Source organism: Ipomoea triloba, chromosome 6 (assembly GCF_003576645.1).
Source record: "Ipomoea triloba cultivar NCNSP0323 chromosome 6, ASM357664v1".
Lineage (NCBI taxonomy): Eukaryota > Viridiplantae > Streptophyta > Magnoliopsida > Solanales > Convolvulaceae > Ipomoea > Ipomoea triloba.
The window spans coordinates 16,069,930-16,087,279 of record NC_044921.1 but is presented as its reverse complement, the minus strand read 5'-3'; the positions used below and the strand labels follow the sequence as shown (position 1 = coordinate 16,087,279).

The window sequence follows — 17,350 nt, the reverse complement described above, 5'->3', positions numbered from 1 at the left end:
TTGTAGTGTCAGTCTCCCATGATAAAATGGGTTACGCCTTAATGTATGGAGCACTCATATAAACAAAATAAGCCTTATGTGTACTAGAACAAATGGCGAGCATTTCGACTTTTTATTAGAAGTGTTGTCAGAATTTCGTATGAAAAATATTTATTTTCATAAGAAAGATGAACAAAGGAGGGATTTCTCCCTTCGGTAACCCTAAACTACCACATACGGATTATGATTTCTTTCCTTATTACATTTGTATACTTTCTTAATCTATTTTGAACTTCTTTCCATATCTTCTGTGCGACTTCTGGGTAGTGCTCCTTCTCGCCGTTATCCTTTTCGGAGTCCCCAAATCCACCATTGAACCATGCTCCAACTCCGACATTTGCTACCCGGACGTCGAGAACCACATCCTCCCCGCTCGCCTCTTCCTCAAGGTCCCGCTCACATATTCTTGCATCGACGGGATTTTCAAATCCGCCTTCTTCCACTACTAGTAGTTTACCCGTGCGATGCACGGCATAAGTAATTCTATTCATTAATCAAAGATATTTGACTATATTACTAGAATGGAGTAAAAAATGTGTATTGCATAAAGAGAAGTTACAAATTATTAAACACTTCATGGTATACAACATTGGTAGTGTGATTACTACTATCTGCCCCTTCATTGGCTATCAAGATTTTCAAACCTTTTGGGTTACTAATCCTTGAAGCAGCAACGTAAAGTTGACCGTGGACAAACACTGGCTTCCTTAAAAGTAAACCTACATGTGACAAAGTTTGACTTTGACTTTTGTTTATAGTCATTGCATAGGACAACATTACCGGGAATTGTCTTCTTTGGAATTTAAATGGCAACCTTATATCAGTTGGTGTCATTGACATTCTTGGTATCAAAACAATCTCACCAGCATTGTTCCCAGTTACAATCTTTGCTTCAACAACGTGATTAGATAACCTTGTAATCACCAGTCTTGTTCCATTGCAAAGTCCAAGTGCGTGATCTATGTTCCTCAAGAGCATTATTGGTGATCCAACCTTTAACGTTAATGCATGATTTGGTATGCCAGAGGCTTTCAGACCATTTAGAAATTCAGGAGTATGCATATCAGAAAGTACACCATTACTTGAGTCTGATTTACATACCGTGTCACAACTGAGGTAAGTCTTACTCTCAGCAATATGTAAGTCACTCATATATTCATTGATGGCGTTGACGACATCAAGTGTTGGAGCTAGTATGGCACGGCTTTTCATGTACTCTTCATCGCATCCCCTTTCCTTAAACAGTGGAAATATGGTATCAACAATTGTTGATATATTGTTAACAAATGATGGCAATAACATCTCAGAAGGGATTTGCACATTTGCATAACCATCGTTGGGTCCTCCGACTTTGCCATCACCAATATCCTACAAAAATCTGTAAAATTACAATGTAGTACGAAATACCCTGCAAAAATCAATAACAAAATTTTCAGATTGTTTTTTGCTGCTTCATTAATCTAACTTAACTGAAAAGTATACGTAATTGTGGACTGAAAGTATAAAAGTTCTATTGAAAGGTACTCCTTGCTGACTACATGATGTGAATCTTTCAGAATCTGAAAATTTGCATTGACAAAACTTTTATAGAATAACTTAGCCTACTTCTAATTACATTGTGTAGAGAGTGGTTGTTTTTTTTTCACAAAACACTACATTTCCAGTTGTACGAAATCTAATTTGCAGCTAACTGATCACTTATCACTATCATTTGAACCCTCCATGAAGTTTCATCCTCTTCAGTGGTACTTGTATAGCATGGATTCGTCACCCTCAATTGCAGCATGAACCTGAAAGGTGAAAAAAAAAACTCAAATACACTATTCTGCAGTAACTGTTATACATGATTTCAAAAAACAATGTTCTAAATTTCAAAAAGCAAGCAAGATGGCCACAGTTACACATACACAGTGCACTGTTAAGTATTCAAACATCCAGAGTTTTCAAGTTAAACAAAACAAACAGCAAGTCACAATTGTCTTCCAAATAAATTTGATTCAATCAATTTTTTCGAGTTTCACTCTCTGCTGCTTCACTTTTTTGCATCCCTGTGTCGAAGAAAACTGATCGATTAAGCACCTCTTGACAGGTCCCTCAGTAGCCTCATGAGTAACTGGCGGCAGAGTTGCAATTGGGCTGTCAGCTTCATCACTCAGAAAACCCTACAGATTCAGTAAGTTTATCAAAAACTCCTACAGTTTAAATATGATATTTGAAAGAATTGTATTTAAAGACAAATATATAACCTCAAGGAAGTCATCATCCCCATCACTTAGTATCATCCGCCTTCAAGCTTAGAATGTCAGGGCTTAGTTGTGCTAGGAGTTGTTGGTCAGTGTTAATCTTTAGAACAAGAAATGAGGTTGGAAAGTTGACAAACTGGTCCTTCCTAACTGAAATTCTGAATAACATACTCCTACCAACTAAATCTAGTATCTCCTTTAGAGGGGCACTTGACTGCAAAGGAAGAAATTTAGGTTAAGCCGCCTTCAATTTATAAATGTAGGACTCTAGAGACAGTAGTTAAAAATTTAGGACTTACATCTGTATAACTGTCATATAAATCAGCAGCTGCAATCCCAACATCTGTATAACTGTCATATAAATCAGCAGCTGCAATCCCAATTAACTCCATGCACTCTCGATCCCATATAGCTGCAATCCCAATTAACTCCATGCACTCTCGATCCCATATCAAAAATGAAGCATTACCTTTCATGTCCACAACACGTACTCTAAGTTTATACCTTAAAACATGGGTATTATGAACTTGCACACACTTGAAACATTTGTTCACCCCTTCTGAGAGTTCTAATTTCTTGTTACAACCCTTTTTTGGACAGGAAGTATAGAACCAATCTGTGGGTGACTCAATACCATTGATCCTCGCAGCAATCCAGAATTCACCAAACTGTAAGTATGATTATAAAACAAAAATGAAATTTCAGTTTATACAATAATGGTAGAAAACCCACAGGAAGTCAGGAAACAGTGCTTACATTCTCAGTGTCAAATATGTCAGATATTGTAATCAGATCCATGGACTGACTTGTGGACTCATCAATGGTATTGGTGTAGCTAAGACTTGACATTGATGTTATGCTTCTAATTGGTGTTTGATATTCCCTGTCTCTAAGGTTGTGCATAGAGTCCATGGTAATGTTAGTTCATAAATAAGTAATTTTACAGATTACATAGATATTAAATTAATATACCTTTCTGTGAAACTTTTAAATTCCGGTTGGTCAAGGTTGAACAGCGATTGGGTCACATCATAGGATGAACAAATTTTCACATCACCATCTGACAGACAATAATATAATTACAGTATGTATTTCTAAACTAATTACAGTATGTATTTCTAAAAAAAGGTAAATGTAAAGGGTACTAACCTCTTAAGCCCAGCTTTACTCTGCAGAATTGGATCAACACTACAACAGGTTCATTCATCTCACGCTGATAGAAAGGCTCAATTTTGGACACATGATCATCCCAAAAGGTACAACTTAGCTTATTTCCCCTGCATTACATTAAAATTTTCATTTAAATTTGAAAATGATAGTTCATAATAATTCATAATAATTAAAAATAATAGAAATTGGACTTACAATGCATCCTCCAACACAAAGTCTATCAGCCTTGTATTATGACCACCAATAACCTTTTCTTGTGGTCCATGTATTTGAACAATACGACCAATTATATCTATTTTATATACATAGCTATAGGTAAGATTCTGAGTCTATTGCTAAAAACATAATGAGAAAAAAGATGACAAAGATACTGAGGAAAGCGTAGAAACTTACCTATAAGATGTTTGTCATCTAAAGTTGGGTTACCTTTCAAACTATTGAATGGCTTTAGTCTGTACATGTGCCATGGAAATTTGTCCGACCTAATTTCTTTCATAATAGTTTCATGATTAAACTGCAACATATATTCATGCAGACTGGTCTTGTATGTCTGAGTATTCGAAACAACAAAGAAATTTTTCACAGCATACACTTTGCTTTCTACAAACCTATTACTGTTTTTCACAGCATACACTTTGCTTTCTACAAACCTATTACTGAACTTTTCTACCAGAGTTTTTGGTACATGTGCATGAATTACGAACTTTTCTACCAGAGTTTTTGGTACATGTGCATGAATTACGGTGCCCTGTTCATATATCAATAGGTTAGCATGTACAATAACATATTTACATAGTTTTATCAATAGGTTAGCATGTACAATAACATATTTACATAGTTTTATCTAAGTCTACGCTAATGCTAATGAACATACTTCATGAAAATGCAGATGAGTATAGAGAAGAAAACAAACCTCCGAGTCGTGAAACACGATTTCCTGACTTTTTTTTTCAAATGAACCTCTCCTTAATGGTACCAAATAGGTACGAATCACCCGTAACTTCATTGCACTCTTGTTCTTGAACGTAGACAACTCATTCGCCACGCAATACATTCCCATTTTCGAATTACAGTACGTGAGAATAAGGAGTAATTTCAAAGGGTTGAGAGTATCTGATGGCAATGTAATCTGGAAGATGCCTAGAGGTGTATATATATGGTTGTAATATAAGTCTGAGATCATAAGACTTCTGAAGTTGCATTACTTCCTTTTTCATTCCCGGAACATATGTATCGAATAACTAAACGCTGAAACCTTTTCGATTTCCTAAACATATTCCCGCCATATATTCACGCATGAGATATAATTACACACATTGTATAAGTCCTTTACAGCCATAATTATTGTTCGGGTCGGTTGCTCTACCGATTTAAAAACAACAAAATTGATATCCTACATGCGGAAAAGGATGGTGACTAACAATAACAAACATTCCATTTTGCTATGCAATACGGCATCGTTTTCCACTGGGCGGGAATGGCATTAAATGCTATTTTTGTGGCTTTTTTATATTAGAGGACAAGACCTGCCCTCCTTCATTGCCGACACCGTCTACTCCGATCTCGTCTTCGCCGAATAGATTAAGGTGGGAAACCCCGGACGCCGTCGACTCCGACCCTTCCGTCCTCAATGACGGAACCAACCTCTGGATTCCCCTATCCTGCACCTGCTTCAACGGCACCGATAACAACCTCCCTGCTATTTACATATCCTACGTTGTCACCCTCGTCTCCCTTTGGTAACCCTAAACTACAATATACAGGTTTGGATTTCTTTCCTTATTACATTTGGATACTTTTTTAATCTGTTTGGATCTTCTTTCCATATCTTCGGTGCGACTTCCGTGCGACTTTTGGGCAGCGCTCCTTCTCGCCGTTATCCCTTTCGGAGTACCCAAATCCTCCATTGAACCATGCTCTAACTCCGACACTTGCTCCTATCTCATGGGGTACACTCCCTACACTGACGTTAAAGTCTCCGAGGTGGCGTATTTGTTCTAGACCGACCCAATCGCCCTCCTCACGGCCAACGTCGTCGACATTTCCTACACAAACATCGAGAACCACATCATCCCTGCTTCTTCCTCAAGGTCCCGCTCACCTGTTCCTGCATCAACGGGATCTTCAAATCCGCCTTCGTCCACTACAAGACCCGCCCCTTCGACACGTATTCCTTCATTGCCGACACCGTCTACTCCGACCTCGTCTTCGCCGAACAGATTAAGGTAGGAAATCCCAACGCCGTCAACTCCGACCCTTCTGTCCTCAATGACGGAACCAACCTCTGGATTCCCCTCTCTTGCACCTACTTCAACGGCACAGATAACAACTTCCCTGCTATTTACATATCCTACGTTATCACCCCCGTCTCCCTTTGGTAACCCTAAACTACAATATACAGGTTTGGATTTCTTTCCTTATTACATTTGGATACTTTTTTAATCTGTTTGGATCTTCTTTCCATATCTTCGGTGCGACTTTTGGGCAGCGCTCCTTCTCGCCGTTATCCCTTTCGGAGTACCCAAATCCTCCATTGAACCATGCTCTAACTCTGACACTTGCTCCTATCTCATGGGGTACACTCCCTACACTGACGTTAAAGTCTCCGAGGTGGCGTATTTGTTCTAGACCGACCCAATCGCCCTCCTCACGGCCAACGTCGTCGACATTTCCTACACAAACATCGAGAACCACATCATCCCTGCTTCTTCCTCAAGGTCCCGCTCACCTGTTCCTGCATCAACGGGATCTTCAAATCCGCCTTCGTCCACTACAAGACCCGCCCCTTCGACACGTATTCCTTCATTGCCGACACCGTCTACTCCGACCTCGTCTTCGCCGAACAGATTAAGGTAGGAAATCCCAACGCCGTCAACTCCGACCCTTCTGTCCTCAATGACGGAACCAACCTCTGGATTCCCCTCTCTTGCACCTACTTCAACGGCACAGATAACAACTTCCCTGCTATTTACATATCCTACGTTATCACCCCCGTCTCCCTTTGGTAACCCTAAACTACAATATACAGGTTTGGATTTCTTTCCTTATTACATTTGGATACTTTTTTAATCTGTTTGGATCTTCTTTCCATATCTTCGGTGCGACTTTTGGGCAGCGCTCCTTCTCGCCGTTATCCCTTTCGGAGTACCCAAATCCTCCATTGAACCATGCTCTAACTCTGACACTTGCTCCTATCTCATGGGGTACACTCCCTACACTGACGTTAAAGTCTCCGAGGTGGCGTATTTGTTCTAGACCGACCCAATCGCCCTCCTCACGGCCAACGTCGTCGACATTTCCTACACAAACATCGAGAACCACATCATCCCTGCTTCTTCCTCAAGGTCCCGATCACATGTTCCTGCATCAACGGGATCTTCAAATCCGCCTTCGTCCACTACAAGACCCGCCCCTCCGACACGCATTCCTACATTGCCGACACTGTCTATTCCGGCTTCATCTCCGCCGACCAGATTAAGTAGGGAAACCCCAACGCCGTCATCTCCGACCCTTCTATCCTCAATGCTGGAACCAACCTCTAGATTCCCTTCTCCTACACCTGCTTCAACGGCACTAATAACAACCTCCCTACTATTTACATGTCCTACGTTGTCACCCCCGTCTCCCTTTGGTAACCCTAAACTACAATATACAGGTTTGGATTTCTTTCCTTATTACATTTGGATACTTTTTTAATCTGTTTGGATCTTCTTTCCATATCTTCGGTGCGACTTTTGGGTAGCGCTCCTTCTCGCCGTTATCCTTTTCGGAGTACCCAAATCCACCATTGAACCATGCTCTAACTCTGAAACTTGCTCCTATCTCATGGGGTGCACTCCCTACACTGACGTTAAAGTCTCCGAGGTGGCGTATCTATTCCAGACCGACTTAATCGCCCTCCTCACGGCCAACGTCGTCGACATTTCTTACACAGACATCAAGAACCACATCATCCCCGCCTCTTCCTCAAGGTCTCGCTCACCTGTTCCTGCATCAACGGGATCTCCAAATCCGCCTTCGTCCACTACAAGACCTGCCCCTCCGACACGCATTCCTTCATTGTCGACATTGTCTACTCCGGCTTCATCTCCGCCGACCAGATTAAGTAGGGAAACCCCAACACCGTCATCTCCGACCCTTCTGTCCTCAATATCGGAACCAACCTCTGGATACCCTTCCCCTGCACCTACTTCAACGGCAGTGATAACAACCTCCATGCTATTTACATGTCCTACGTTGTCACCCCTGTCTCCCTTTGGTAACCATAAACTACCATATGCGGATTGAGATTTCTTTTCTTATTACATTTGGATACTTTCTTAATCTATTTTGATATTCTTTCCATATCTTCCGTGCGACTTCCGTGCCCAACTGCCCTGGTCCTTAAAAAACCTTCCAAAAACGCCTCTAGGAAACCTCGTAATCGCCTTCCTCATGCCGCCTTCGTTAGACAAATCCGTTGGCGACCGACTAATCGTCAGTCGACCCTCGACGTGCCACCTCCCATCCTTCCGAGTCCTTCAACCTCGCCCTCATTTCCTTTGCATCTCCTCCCTTTCCCTTTGGTCGCCCCTTTCATCATTCCGAGCTTTAACTACCGAGCCTTAGCTTTTCCCCCATCAAACACAATCAAAGAATTTGGTATCCCCATTCAAATCAACATACACCTGCAGACTTGACCTATATTTCTGACCAAAACCTGCAAAAAAGCACGCGGACAACTAAATGCGACACATTTGTCCCTCCCTTGTCCTTTTTCTAAACCTCTCTCTCTTTTTCTTACCTCCTTTCTTTCAAAATATACTTTCCTCTTCTCTCACCATTTTCTTGAGAATAGAGTTCACTCTACTTGCATTTTTTTCACCGAAAAATGCTAACCTAAACCCCCATTTCGACCGGGAAGTGCCCTCTGTTAATTTGGGCAGTGCTCCTTCTCGCCGTTACCCCTTTTGGAGTCCCAAAATCCACCAATGAAACATGCTCCAATTCCAACACTTACTCCTCTCACGTGGGGTACACTCTCTACACTGACCTTAAAGTCTCTGAGGTGGTGTCTCTGTTCAAGACCAACCCAATCGCCCTCCTCACGGCCAACACCGTCGACATTTCCTACTCGGACATCGAGAACCACATCCTCCCCGCCCGCCTCTTCCTCAAGGTCCCGCTCACCTATTCCTATGACGACGGGATCTTCAAATCCGCCTTTGTCCACTACAAGACCCACCCCTCCGACACGCTCTCCTTTATTGCTGACACCGTCTACTCTGGCCTCGTCTCTGCAGACCAGATTAACGAAGGGAAACCCAACGCCGTCGGCTCCGACCCTTCCGTCCTCAATGTCGAAACCAACCTTTGGATTCCCCTCCCCTACACCTGCTTCAACGACACCAATAACAACCTCCCTACTATTTACATGTCCTACGTTGTCACCCCCGTCTCCCTTTGGTAATCCTAAACTACCATATACGGATTATGATTTCTTTCCTTATTTCATGGTGTATCAATCATAGCTCTTAAAGCACATAAGCATTTTAAAGCCCCTAATTTCCTCTATTTAATGGGAAGAAATCCGGTTTATGCAAGGGGTGACATGAATTCATCACCCAGCTCTCTTTGAGGCAAGGAATCCTCCAAATACATCCCAATGAATGTGCACATCAAACATAAGCAAGATTCAAACACAATAACCTCATAAACACACAAACCCTAGGTTGTGGTTCTTCCCATTTTTCACAATAATCACAACTTAAGCATCAAAATAGATAATACAACCTTAAATCAAGCCCATAAACTAACTACTCATGATTACACTAGTACAAAACTGCACATCCGCTACTGCTGTAAAAGATTTTTCGCTACTGTTGTACAACAGTAGCGGATGGGACAGTCTCTAAATGTCGCTGACTTTTCGCTACCGTTGTACAACAGTAGCGAAAAGTCTGATCATCCGCTACCGTTCTTTACAAGAACAGTAGCGGATTAATTTTTTTTTTTAATATTTGATCATTCGCTACCGTTCCTAGCTAAGAACGGTAGCGAATTAGTATTTTTTTAAAAAAAAATTAAGCATCTGCTACCGTTCCTAGCTAGGAACGGTAGCGGATGATCTATAATAATAAAAAAAAAAATCATCCGCTAGTAACGGATGGTTATATATATATTTTTAAAAATATTTTAATTGATTCATTTTACTTAAAACCAAAACAATAATATTCAACCTGCAATTCTCACACAAACATTATGATCAATTGAAACTACAATACTTCAAAGTTTAAAAAAGAATCAATGAAATTAAATGTTTACAATTCCAAATTATAAATAATTGAAAGCTACAGAAGAGAGAATGAAATTACAACCAAATACTAGTCTAGTACTCTAGTCCAAGGAATTTTTGGTCATCTCTCTCCTCCTTTCAGATTCATCATACTATAATCAATAATAGGCAAAACAAAAGTTGGTAACTAAATTAAGCATCATCAACTAACTCAATATCAATGCATTAAACGACCCAGAAAACAAACATATGAGACATCCAAAAGTGACCAAACATAATTTTGGACATACCACTCCCCCGTGCTTTGTTGCTTCATAGCGATTGCATGCATAAAAACCACCTGTCTTTTTGCCATGGTCTGATCATGCACCAAGGCATAGCCTACAAGGGATTAAATCACACTGCTTAAGGGACAATAACACTTAAATTAGTTAAAATAGAATTATATCCTACATGCTCAAGCTTCTGAGATAAAATAAGTAGTAAAAGGTATGTAAATTTAAAGTTTATAACTCATAAGGCAGATAAAATAAGCAGTAAAAGTTTATAACTCGGCAAATAAAAAAAACAAATAAAAAACAACATACCAATTCATGTTCCAGAAGGATCACATCTCTCTCCTAAAGTGGAACTTGAACATCTTTCTTGGCAATCTTCTTGGGCATATGAAAAAGATTCACTTCTGGCACAAAAACATCGGCCTATACAATCTTGATTTCCTGACAGTTCTTCATTAGGACAACAACCTGTTGCATTAGAAGACAAGCAAGTATCTCTTGTACGGCCTTTGCATGCCCAACTAGTGAAAGGTGTTACCAACGCAGTGTCTGATGCCCGGAGCTGCATCAAATACAAAATGAGAAAGGCAACGTGGATCCTCTTCAACAAGGCATAATAGTAATAGATACTAACTAAAGAATGGTAAGAAAAAACACAGTACCTGCCATATGCATATTGTGCAGAAAAGACCTTGCATCCTCCTCATTTAGTGATCCTACTAACCATGGTAAGACGCATTCAATCAGTCTAAGTGGCATCACACACAAGCTCTGAAAAAGCAGTTCCCGCTGCCTTTTTGGGCTAAAATGTTTTCGTGCAAGCGGAAGAACCTATTGCAGGTGTAGTGACAAAAATAAGTAATTAATTTAGAATTTCAATTTTCAAAATCAAAATGGACAGGAAACAAAATTTACTCGTATTATTAATGCAAGAAGGAAAATACCACCATTTGTAAATGGTTTTCTATGGAAAAGAAAATCTTAATAGATAGCAGAGAACTCATAGAGTCATAGTCTATAGATAAGTCATGCTTTCTCTCACAGCCTTTAGAAACAGTTATGAGAGGAAACTTATCCATCTTTTGGAAAACTTGAGCTACAATACACCAAAAGTATGTAAGCAGCAATCAGACAATCACTCACCTGAACTTCCTCATTGTGGAAGTGCTTCTCTATTATCTCCATTATATGATCAGCATGAGAGCATAATTTCGAATAAAATTCAATAGAAGGTGAGTTAGCTCCAGCATTATGAATGTTTTCTATGAGGGCCTGAGCTTACCAAACTCATTTTCTTCTTCTGCATGCTCCTGGGCAAAAGACAACTCTGTGTCTACAGCAGGGAATATAACTTTGTCCTCAGCGATGCTGCAGTCAGACAGGATAAGCTCAGAACCTCAGAATAGGAAAGCATAATGCTATAAACCATCATTAGGAGCTTATCATTTTGACAGAAAACAAAATTGCCAATTTTACATTAAACAATGCACATGGAAAAGTGTGAAAATTGGGGCACGTGCAACATTGAGGCAAGTCAAAGAGAATAATTAAAATATGAAATTTGCAAATAAAAGAAAAAAGGCAAGTACTCTTATATGGAAAGAAAAATGTCAAAAAAGGGAATAGAAGTGTCGTAATATAATTAACTTTTAAAGTTTGAGTGCCTAAATGCTTTTTCACCAATAGTTGGAGGGTTTATTTGACCCTTTTCCCATTTAATATTAACTCCACAATAAATTATAATTAACTTAAGAGAGAAAATAAAGTCCATACATCAACCCCCACACCTAACAAGCAACTAAGGTGGATGTGGAAAAACAATTTCTTTTTCCATCTTCAGTCACTTCCAAGCTCAAGTATGTATTACAGATGTAAGAACTAAGCAGCCAACGAGATAGCCAAACTAAAAAATTGAACCTCTAAATTTATGAGATCCCTAACCACAGTTTGCCTTAATGTCATGGCATTATATGGCATAGCTGGAACTCAAAACCACAAGTAATGGCAGAGATTTTAGTTCAGCAATTAATGGCAGAGATTAAGTTCAGCAAATTAATGGCAGAGCCATAAGTTCAGCAAATTACCTATGCAAGTTCTCTCGAGTGAGGTCAGTAGCTTCTTTTATCCTTTTGGGAGCATACTTAGGACCCTTCCTTATTGAGTAGCCTTTCCAACTCCTAAAAGGAGAAGCAAATTGACACAGTCAAGAAATGAGAAGATTAACACATATGGAGATTACAAAAGATTTTAACTTGAGAAGTATAAAGGACAAAAATCTAAGAAACACCTAGATAATTACTGTTGGGCAATCAAATTTCTTCGCTTAAGACCATCAATATATTTTGGATCTACTGCCTGCAATGGAGACGGAATTTTAATTAAAGTATAACTAGAAGAAGCATAATAAATTTAAAGAGAAAATGCAGTACACATAAAGTTGCAAGCAAATCTCAGTAACTACATATTCAAAAAAATAATGAGAATGCACCAGCTGAAATGATTATCATTAAAAAAACATCATACACAAAAAAGATGAACTACTAGGGCATGTTCGTATGATAGGACGAGACTAAATTGTCTGACATAGAATGTAAGTATCAATCTCTGGCTCTCTGCTAATAAATGTCTCCATTAACAATTGGACTAGTGATGGAATAATGTTAATAATATGCCTCTTAGAGGTCAAGCCCAATGCAAAAGGCTTTGACCATCCATGTCTTAAAAGGAAGAACAATGTAATTTAACATTTGATCTCTTTTAGTCAAGCACATTTCCACTATGTCAAGCAAAGCCTTTGAAATAATGTTTCTTGTGTAAAAAAAACATATAATCATCTATTAATGAACATATTGGACTGCAAAATGAATTGTTATCAATGTCTTTCAAATCCAAGGGGAGAATCTTATATAGAATTATAGACAGAATGACAGATACAATATATTGGCTAGATCGAATCAATTAGAACTAATGTACTATTACCTTAAAAGTGGAAGAAACAACTCTTAGATATACTAACCTAACATGGAACTATCAACTAAAAGGTAAAACCAATTCTCACTAAAAATAGAATGAAGCAGGTAGAGAGGTTCAGTCTAAATTATTACCTCACCATTCTGGATTTGCATTAGCAAATCTTTAACTATGTCGTCAACATTTTGTACCTACACAAGTAGAATCACAAAGAATATAATTATAAGGCAGGTATCAAATAAGTAGTAAAAGACTTCAATTATTCACTTGATCATCAATTAGGTCAACAACTTAAAACAAAAAAACATTAATAAAAAATGTAACCTGCGCAATGGAGGCGGAAATGGCGGACGGTGGTTGCTGTTGTGGAGGGGGAAATGGCGGACGGTGGTGGTGGTGGTGGCGCAATGGATGGTGGCTACGGTGGTGGTGCTTACAACGGAGGCTCGCTGGTGGCGGAGGCAGACGACGGTGAAGGCGATGGAGGCGGAGGTGCGGTCGCCGTGACTGAGGCGGAGGTAGTGGACGAAGGCTGCAATGGTGGTCGTGGCTGGTGCGGGCGGCAGATCTGTTTGCGACGGCGGTGGTGGCTGCGACGGTGGAAGGCGGATGCGGTAGCGGTGGAGGCTGCGGTGGTGTGGCGATGGAAGCAGTGGTCTGTTTGCGTTTGTGTGGAAGCAGTGGTCTGTGGTTGTGGATCTAATTTGTTTGAAGCAGATCTGGGATCTGTGTGTATGTTTGTAGCGAAATGTATTTTTCACTTTTTTTTTTAATTTTAATAACTTATATTTCGCTACCGTTTCGTGTAGAAACGGTAGTGAAATGTAAAGGGCGCTTTTTTTTTTTTCTTTTTTTAATTTGCATCCATTCTTACTAACAATGGTAGCGGATTGTTCTTCACTTATTTACGGAATTGCCACCGCGCGATTTTTTTTAAGAATACACAACTGTTCTTTCAAGAACAGTAGCTAAATGTGAGTATTTTATGTGTCATTTTGTACTAGTGTTACATAGCATAAAGATAAAAAAAGCACAAGTAATAAACATAAATCTTGCAGAAGAAAAGAGATAAGGGAAAGAAAGCTTCTCCATTGAAATGAGTGGTAGAATATTGAAATCCAAGCTTCAAATCAAAGATTACAAGCTTCAAAAGTGTTAAAGAACATAAATCTAAGCCTAATCTAACATAAAAATATGAAAGGATGTGAGGGGAGTGTCTAGGGTTCAACCATGGGTCAAAACCGAGTTGAAAATGCTCAAAACGAGCTTAAATAGTGAACAGGGGTGGTGACACGGTCAGGGACACGTGCCGTATAGGTGGCCATGTCCCAGACCTCTGAAAATGCATTTTTTCAATGTAAATCGTCCAAAAATACATGGCTACCTACACGACCAGTGTGGGTGGCCGTGTACCTCCTGGTTCCTAGAACTCTGTGCAACTACTTTGACTTCTAGGCTATATTTCACTCACAAAACCATTTAATTGACCTTTGTGGTCTTCAACGAAGTTGTATCCTTTCAAGTTAGCTTTCCAATGGCGCAAGAATCACCTCATTTGGACATTACTAGGCTATGATATAGTCAAATTACCGAACAGTGGCAAATTCGGACGAAATCTGTAAGTTTGGACAATTTTGACCCCTTTGGCTTCCTTTTTAAGCTTTAATGTCTTCATAAGAGTTGTAACCCTTTGAGTTCTTTCCAATGGCACAAGAATCTTTCAATTTGGATATTTCTAAGTGAAGATGTCGTCCAAATACTGAACAATGACCGATCTATGTGAGAATTTCAGCTTTTTGGCACTTGTTCCACTTATTCCTTGGTTTGTCCATATGATTAAAACCATTGAAAATACCACTCTTAGGCTCCCTTGGAAGTGTTGCATCCATTTCCATAGTTCGCTCCCATTAACTCCAAATGCATCCAAAATGCTTCATTTGACTCGGATACCCGCTAAATTGCATGAAAATACTCTTCTTTGTTCTTAAAGCTTTCCGAACCAAACTCCTTGCAAAATAACAAAATTTAGTCCTAACCTCATAAAATTTGGAATGATCTATAAGCAAAATGACTTAATAATGAGACAGATATAGACAAATAAACACTTATCAGTAAACTAGTCCAAACATGTTATTTTTTTTCCAAGTCTTATGGAAAACAAAATTTCACCTCTTTACAAGGAATTCTTTTTCCTATGGGAAATGTTTTCCATCAAACCAAATAACATTTTCCTCCCCTTTTAGAAAAACATTTTCCATGTAAAATGTTTTCCATCCAACCAAACACCCCCTTACTTTTTGAATATCAATAGATTTTCTAAAGTTTGGATTGAATACCTACCAAACTTTTAATAAATATATAAGACAAAGATTGATAAAACAAATTACATTTATGAAAAACTAAAATAAATAAAATTTCAAAAGTAATAATATACTCCATATTTAAAATCTTATATAACATTTTCCCCTCTTGAATTATTCATGTGTCTACATTAGCTCCCTCAATTATTTTAAAAGTGATAATTTTTCTGCTTTTATGTTAAATGGACATTTTTACTCTTAAAAAATTATTGAGTTTTTTCCAAAAATGGTCCCTCGACTATTGCTCATTCTCAATTTTGCATTTCGACTTTCATTTGCACCTAATGTGGTCCCTTGACTTTCAAAAACTCACCCAATTTGGTCCTCCGTTACATATTCCGTCAAATCAGTGTTAAAATGGAGGGCATTTTCGTCCATTTACCTATTGTTAGCCTAATAAACATTGAGAAATAGTTGAGGGACCGTTTTGAGAATAGTCAAGGGACCATTTTGGGAAAAACTATTTTATTTATTTCATTTTTGTTTATTTTTATTTTTTAGACTCTATAAAATTAGAATTTCTATACATTTTTTTTCTTACAAATATAAATACTTAAAATCGTGCAATCCATCCTAAAAAATTTTAACTTTTTTTACAGACTTTTTCCCTCTATCTAAATATACAAACTATTCCTATGCAGATTTACAATAAGTTTCGTAAATTTTATAAATACTCATTTTTTAAGCACCGATTAAAATAATTCTTAGTCACATCCGTAATACTAAATATATTACTTTGGATTTTTTATAAATAAGATATAATATTATTAAACTTAAATAATTAAAAATAATGTGCGCACATCACAAAAGATTTTATGATTGACTTAAAAATCAACTATAAATTTTATTGTTGAATACAAATTGACAATTATTAAACATTATTTTTAATAATTATTGTGTCCCGTGTAATATACTAAAATTATTAGGTAGGATTTTTATAATTAAGGTATAATTTAATTAAATCAAAATTTTTAAAAATAATGTGTCTACATTACAAAATAAATTATACTTGCCTTAATAATTAATAAAAAAAATAAGAAGAGGAAAACATATAAAAGATGTCATACAATATCTTAAATAATGTAAAATAATATAAAATTTAATAATTACTTCGAAATCAAATACAGAAAATATTGCAGGAAACATTGACGAGATTTTACTTTCTGCTCACCTGAGAAGTTTACTAGAAAAATTTACCTTTCGGTCCAATATTTTTTCCCTACATTTTACACTCTTTGGGTGTCTACGCTTGAAAAAAAATATTATTTTCAATGGTAAAAGTAATATTTAATGTGATACATAGTGATTGATTGTCTATGAACATAAAAAATTAAAAAAAAAAAAGAAGAAGTATATGAGTATTTATGAAATTTACGGAACTTATTGTAAAACTTCATAGGAATAGTTTGTATATTTAGAAGGGAAAAGTCTGTAAAGAAAGTTAAAAATTTTTAGGATGGATTGCACGATTTTAAGTATTTATATTTGTAAGAAAAAATCTATAGAAATTCTATTTTTATAGAGTGTAAAAAATGAAAATAAACAAAAATGAAATAAATAAAATAGTTTTTCCCAAAATGATCCCTTGACTATCCTCAAAACGGTCCCTCAACTATTTCTCAATGTTTATTAGGCTAACAATAGGTAAATGGACGAAAATACCCTCCATTTTAACACTGATTTGACGGAATATGTAACGGAGAACCAAATTGGGTGAGTTTTTGAAAGTCGAGAGACCACATTAGGTGCAATTGAAAGTCGAAATGCAAAATTGAGAATGAGCAATAGTCGAGGGACCATTTTAGGAAAAAACTCAAAAATTATTTCATTTATTTTTATTCTTCAACAAATTATTGTTTATATATGAAAATAAAAATAAATACAAAAAAAAAAAAACATACACCTTTTGCAAATATTATATTATAATTTTAAACTAATACTACTAACAAAATTAAGACTTAAACACAAATAATTTATTAATACTAATTAAGTATAATATTAATATTAATGTTGTTA

The 17,350-nt window shown here is 37.5% G+C and overlaps 4 protein-coding genes across 4 annotated transcripts; 2 read left to right on the top strand and 2 right to left on the bottom strand.

Annotated features, from left to right (window-relative positions):
• Positions 1-2,533: 2,533 nt before the first annotated feature.
• Positions 2,534-3,772, bottom strand: LOC116023556. The gene is made up of 5 exons (XM_031264558.1): positions 3,648-3,772; positions 3,432-3,559; positions 3,255-3,342; positions 3,039-3,171; positions 2,534-2,950 (listed from the first exon to the last, which is right to left on the bottom strand). The coding sequence occupies exons 2-5, from the start codon at positions 3,487-3,489 to the stop codon at positions 2,534-2,536; spliced, it is 696 nt and encodes a 231-aa protein (XP_031120418.1). The 5' UTR covers positions 3,490-3,559; positions 3,648-3,772.
• Positions 3,773-7,265: 3,493 nt separating this feature from the next.
• LOC116023555 (lysM domain-containing GPI-anchored protein 1-like) lies at positions 7,266-7,714 on the top strand. Its single transcript, XM_031264557.1, has 2 exons — positions 7,266-7,436; positions 7,562-7,714. Exons 1-2 carry the CDS (start codon positions 7,278-7,280, stop codon positions 7,712-7,714), a joined length of 312 nt encoding a protein of 103 aa, XP_031120417.1. The 5' UTR covers positions 7,266-7,277.
• A 172-nt stretch (positions 7,715-7,886) lies between these two features.
• On the top strand, positions 7,887-9,049 carry LOC116023554 (lysM domain-containing GPI-anchored protein 1-like). Its single transcript, XM_031264556.1, has 2 exons — positions 7,887-7,928; positions 8,356-9,049. Exons 1-2 carry the CDS (start codon positions 7,887-7,889, stop codon positions 8,899-8,901), a joined length of 588 nt encoding a protein of 195 aa, XP_031120416.1. The 3' UTR covers positions 8,902-9,049.
• Positions 9,050-9,638: 589 nt separating this feature from the next.
• On the bottom strand, positions 9,639-14,869 carry LOC116023553. Its single transcript, XM_031264555.1, has 10 exons — positions 14,830-14,869; positions 14,255-14,310; positions 13,299-13,673; positions 13,109-13,165; positions 12,304-12,359; positions 12,089-12,181; positions 11,287-11,372; positions 10,667-10,723; positions 10,314-10,566; positions 9,639-10,107 (listed from the first exon to the last, which is right to left on the bottom strand). Exons 1-9 carry the CDS (start codon positions 14,867-14,869, stop codon positions 10,526-10,528), a joined length of 861 nt encoding a protein of 286 aa, XP_031120415.1. The 3' UTR covers positions 9,639-10,107; positions 10,314-10,525.
• Between the last annotated feature and the right edge of the window lie 2,481 nt (positions 14,870-17,350).

Coding starts and splice junctions, on each gene's coding strand:
- LOC116023555 (XM_031264557.1), top strand. CDS start 7,278: ATGGGGTGCACTCCCTACACTGACGTTAAAGTCTCCGAGGTGGCGTAT. Junction 7,437..7,561: donor CCTCAAGGTCTCGCTCACCT/GTTCCTGCATCA, acceptor CAGATTAAGTAG/GGAAACCCCAACACCGTCAT.
- LOC116023553 (XM_031264555.1), bottom strand. CDS start 14,869: ATGGAAATGGATGCAACACTTCCAAGGGAGCCTAAGAGTG. Junction 11,373..12,088: donor ACTCGAGAGAACTTGCATAG/GTAATTTGCTGA, acceptor GTCTGACTGCAG/CATCGCTGAGGACAAAGTTA. Junction 10,567..10,666: donor GCACAATATGCATATGGCAG/GTACTGTGTTTT, acceptor TATTTGATGCAG/CTCCGGGCATCAGACACTGC.
- LOC116023556 (XM_031264558.1), bottom strand. CDS start 3,489: ATGAATGAACCTGTTGTAGTGTTGATCCAATTCTGCAGAGTAAAGCTG. Junction 3,172..3,254: donor TTTAAAAGTTTCACAGAAAG/GTATATTAATTT, acceptor GCACAACCTTAG/AGACAGGGAATATCAAACAC. Junction 2,951..3,038: donor ACATATTTGACACTGAGAAT/GTAAGCACTGTT, acceptor TCATACTTACAG/TTTGGTGAATTCTGGATTGC.
- LOC116023554 (XM_031264556.1), top strand. CDS start 7,887: ATGCCGCCTTCGTTAGACAAATCCGTTGGCGACCGACTAATC. Junction 7,929..8,355: donor CCGTTGGCGACCGACTAATC/GTCAGTCGACCC, acceptor TCGACCGGGAAG/TGCCCTCTGTTAATTTGGGC.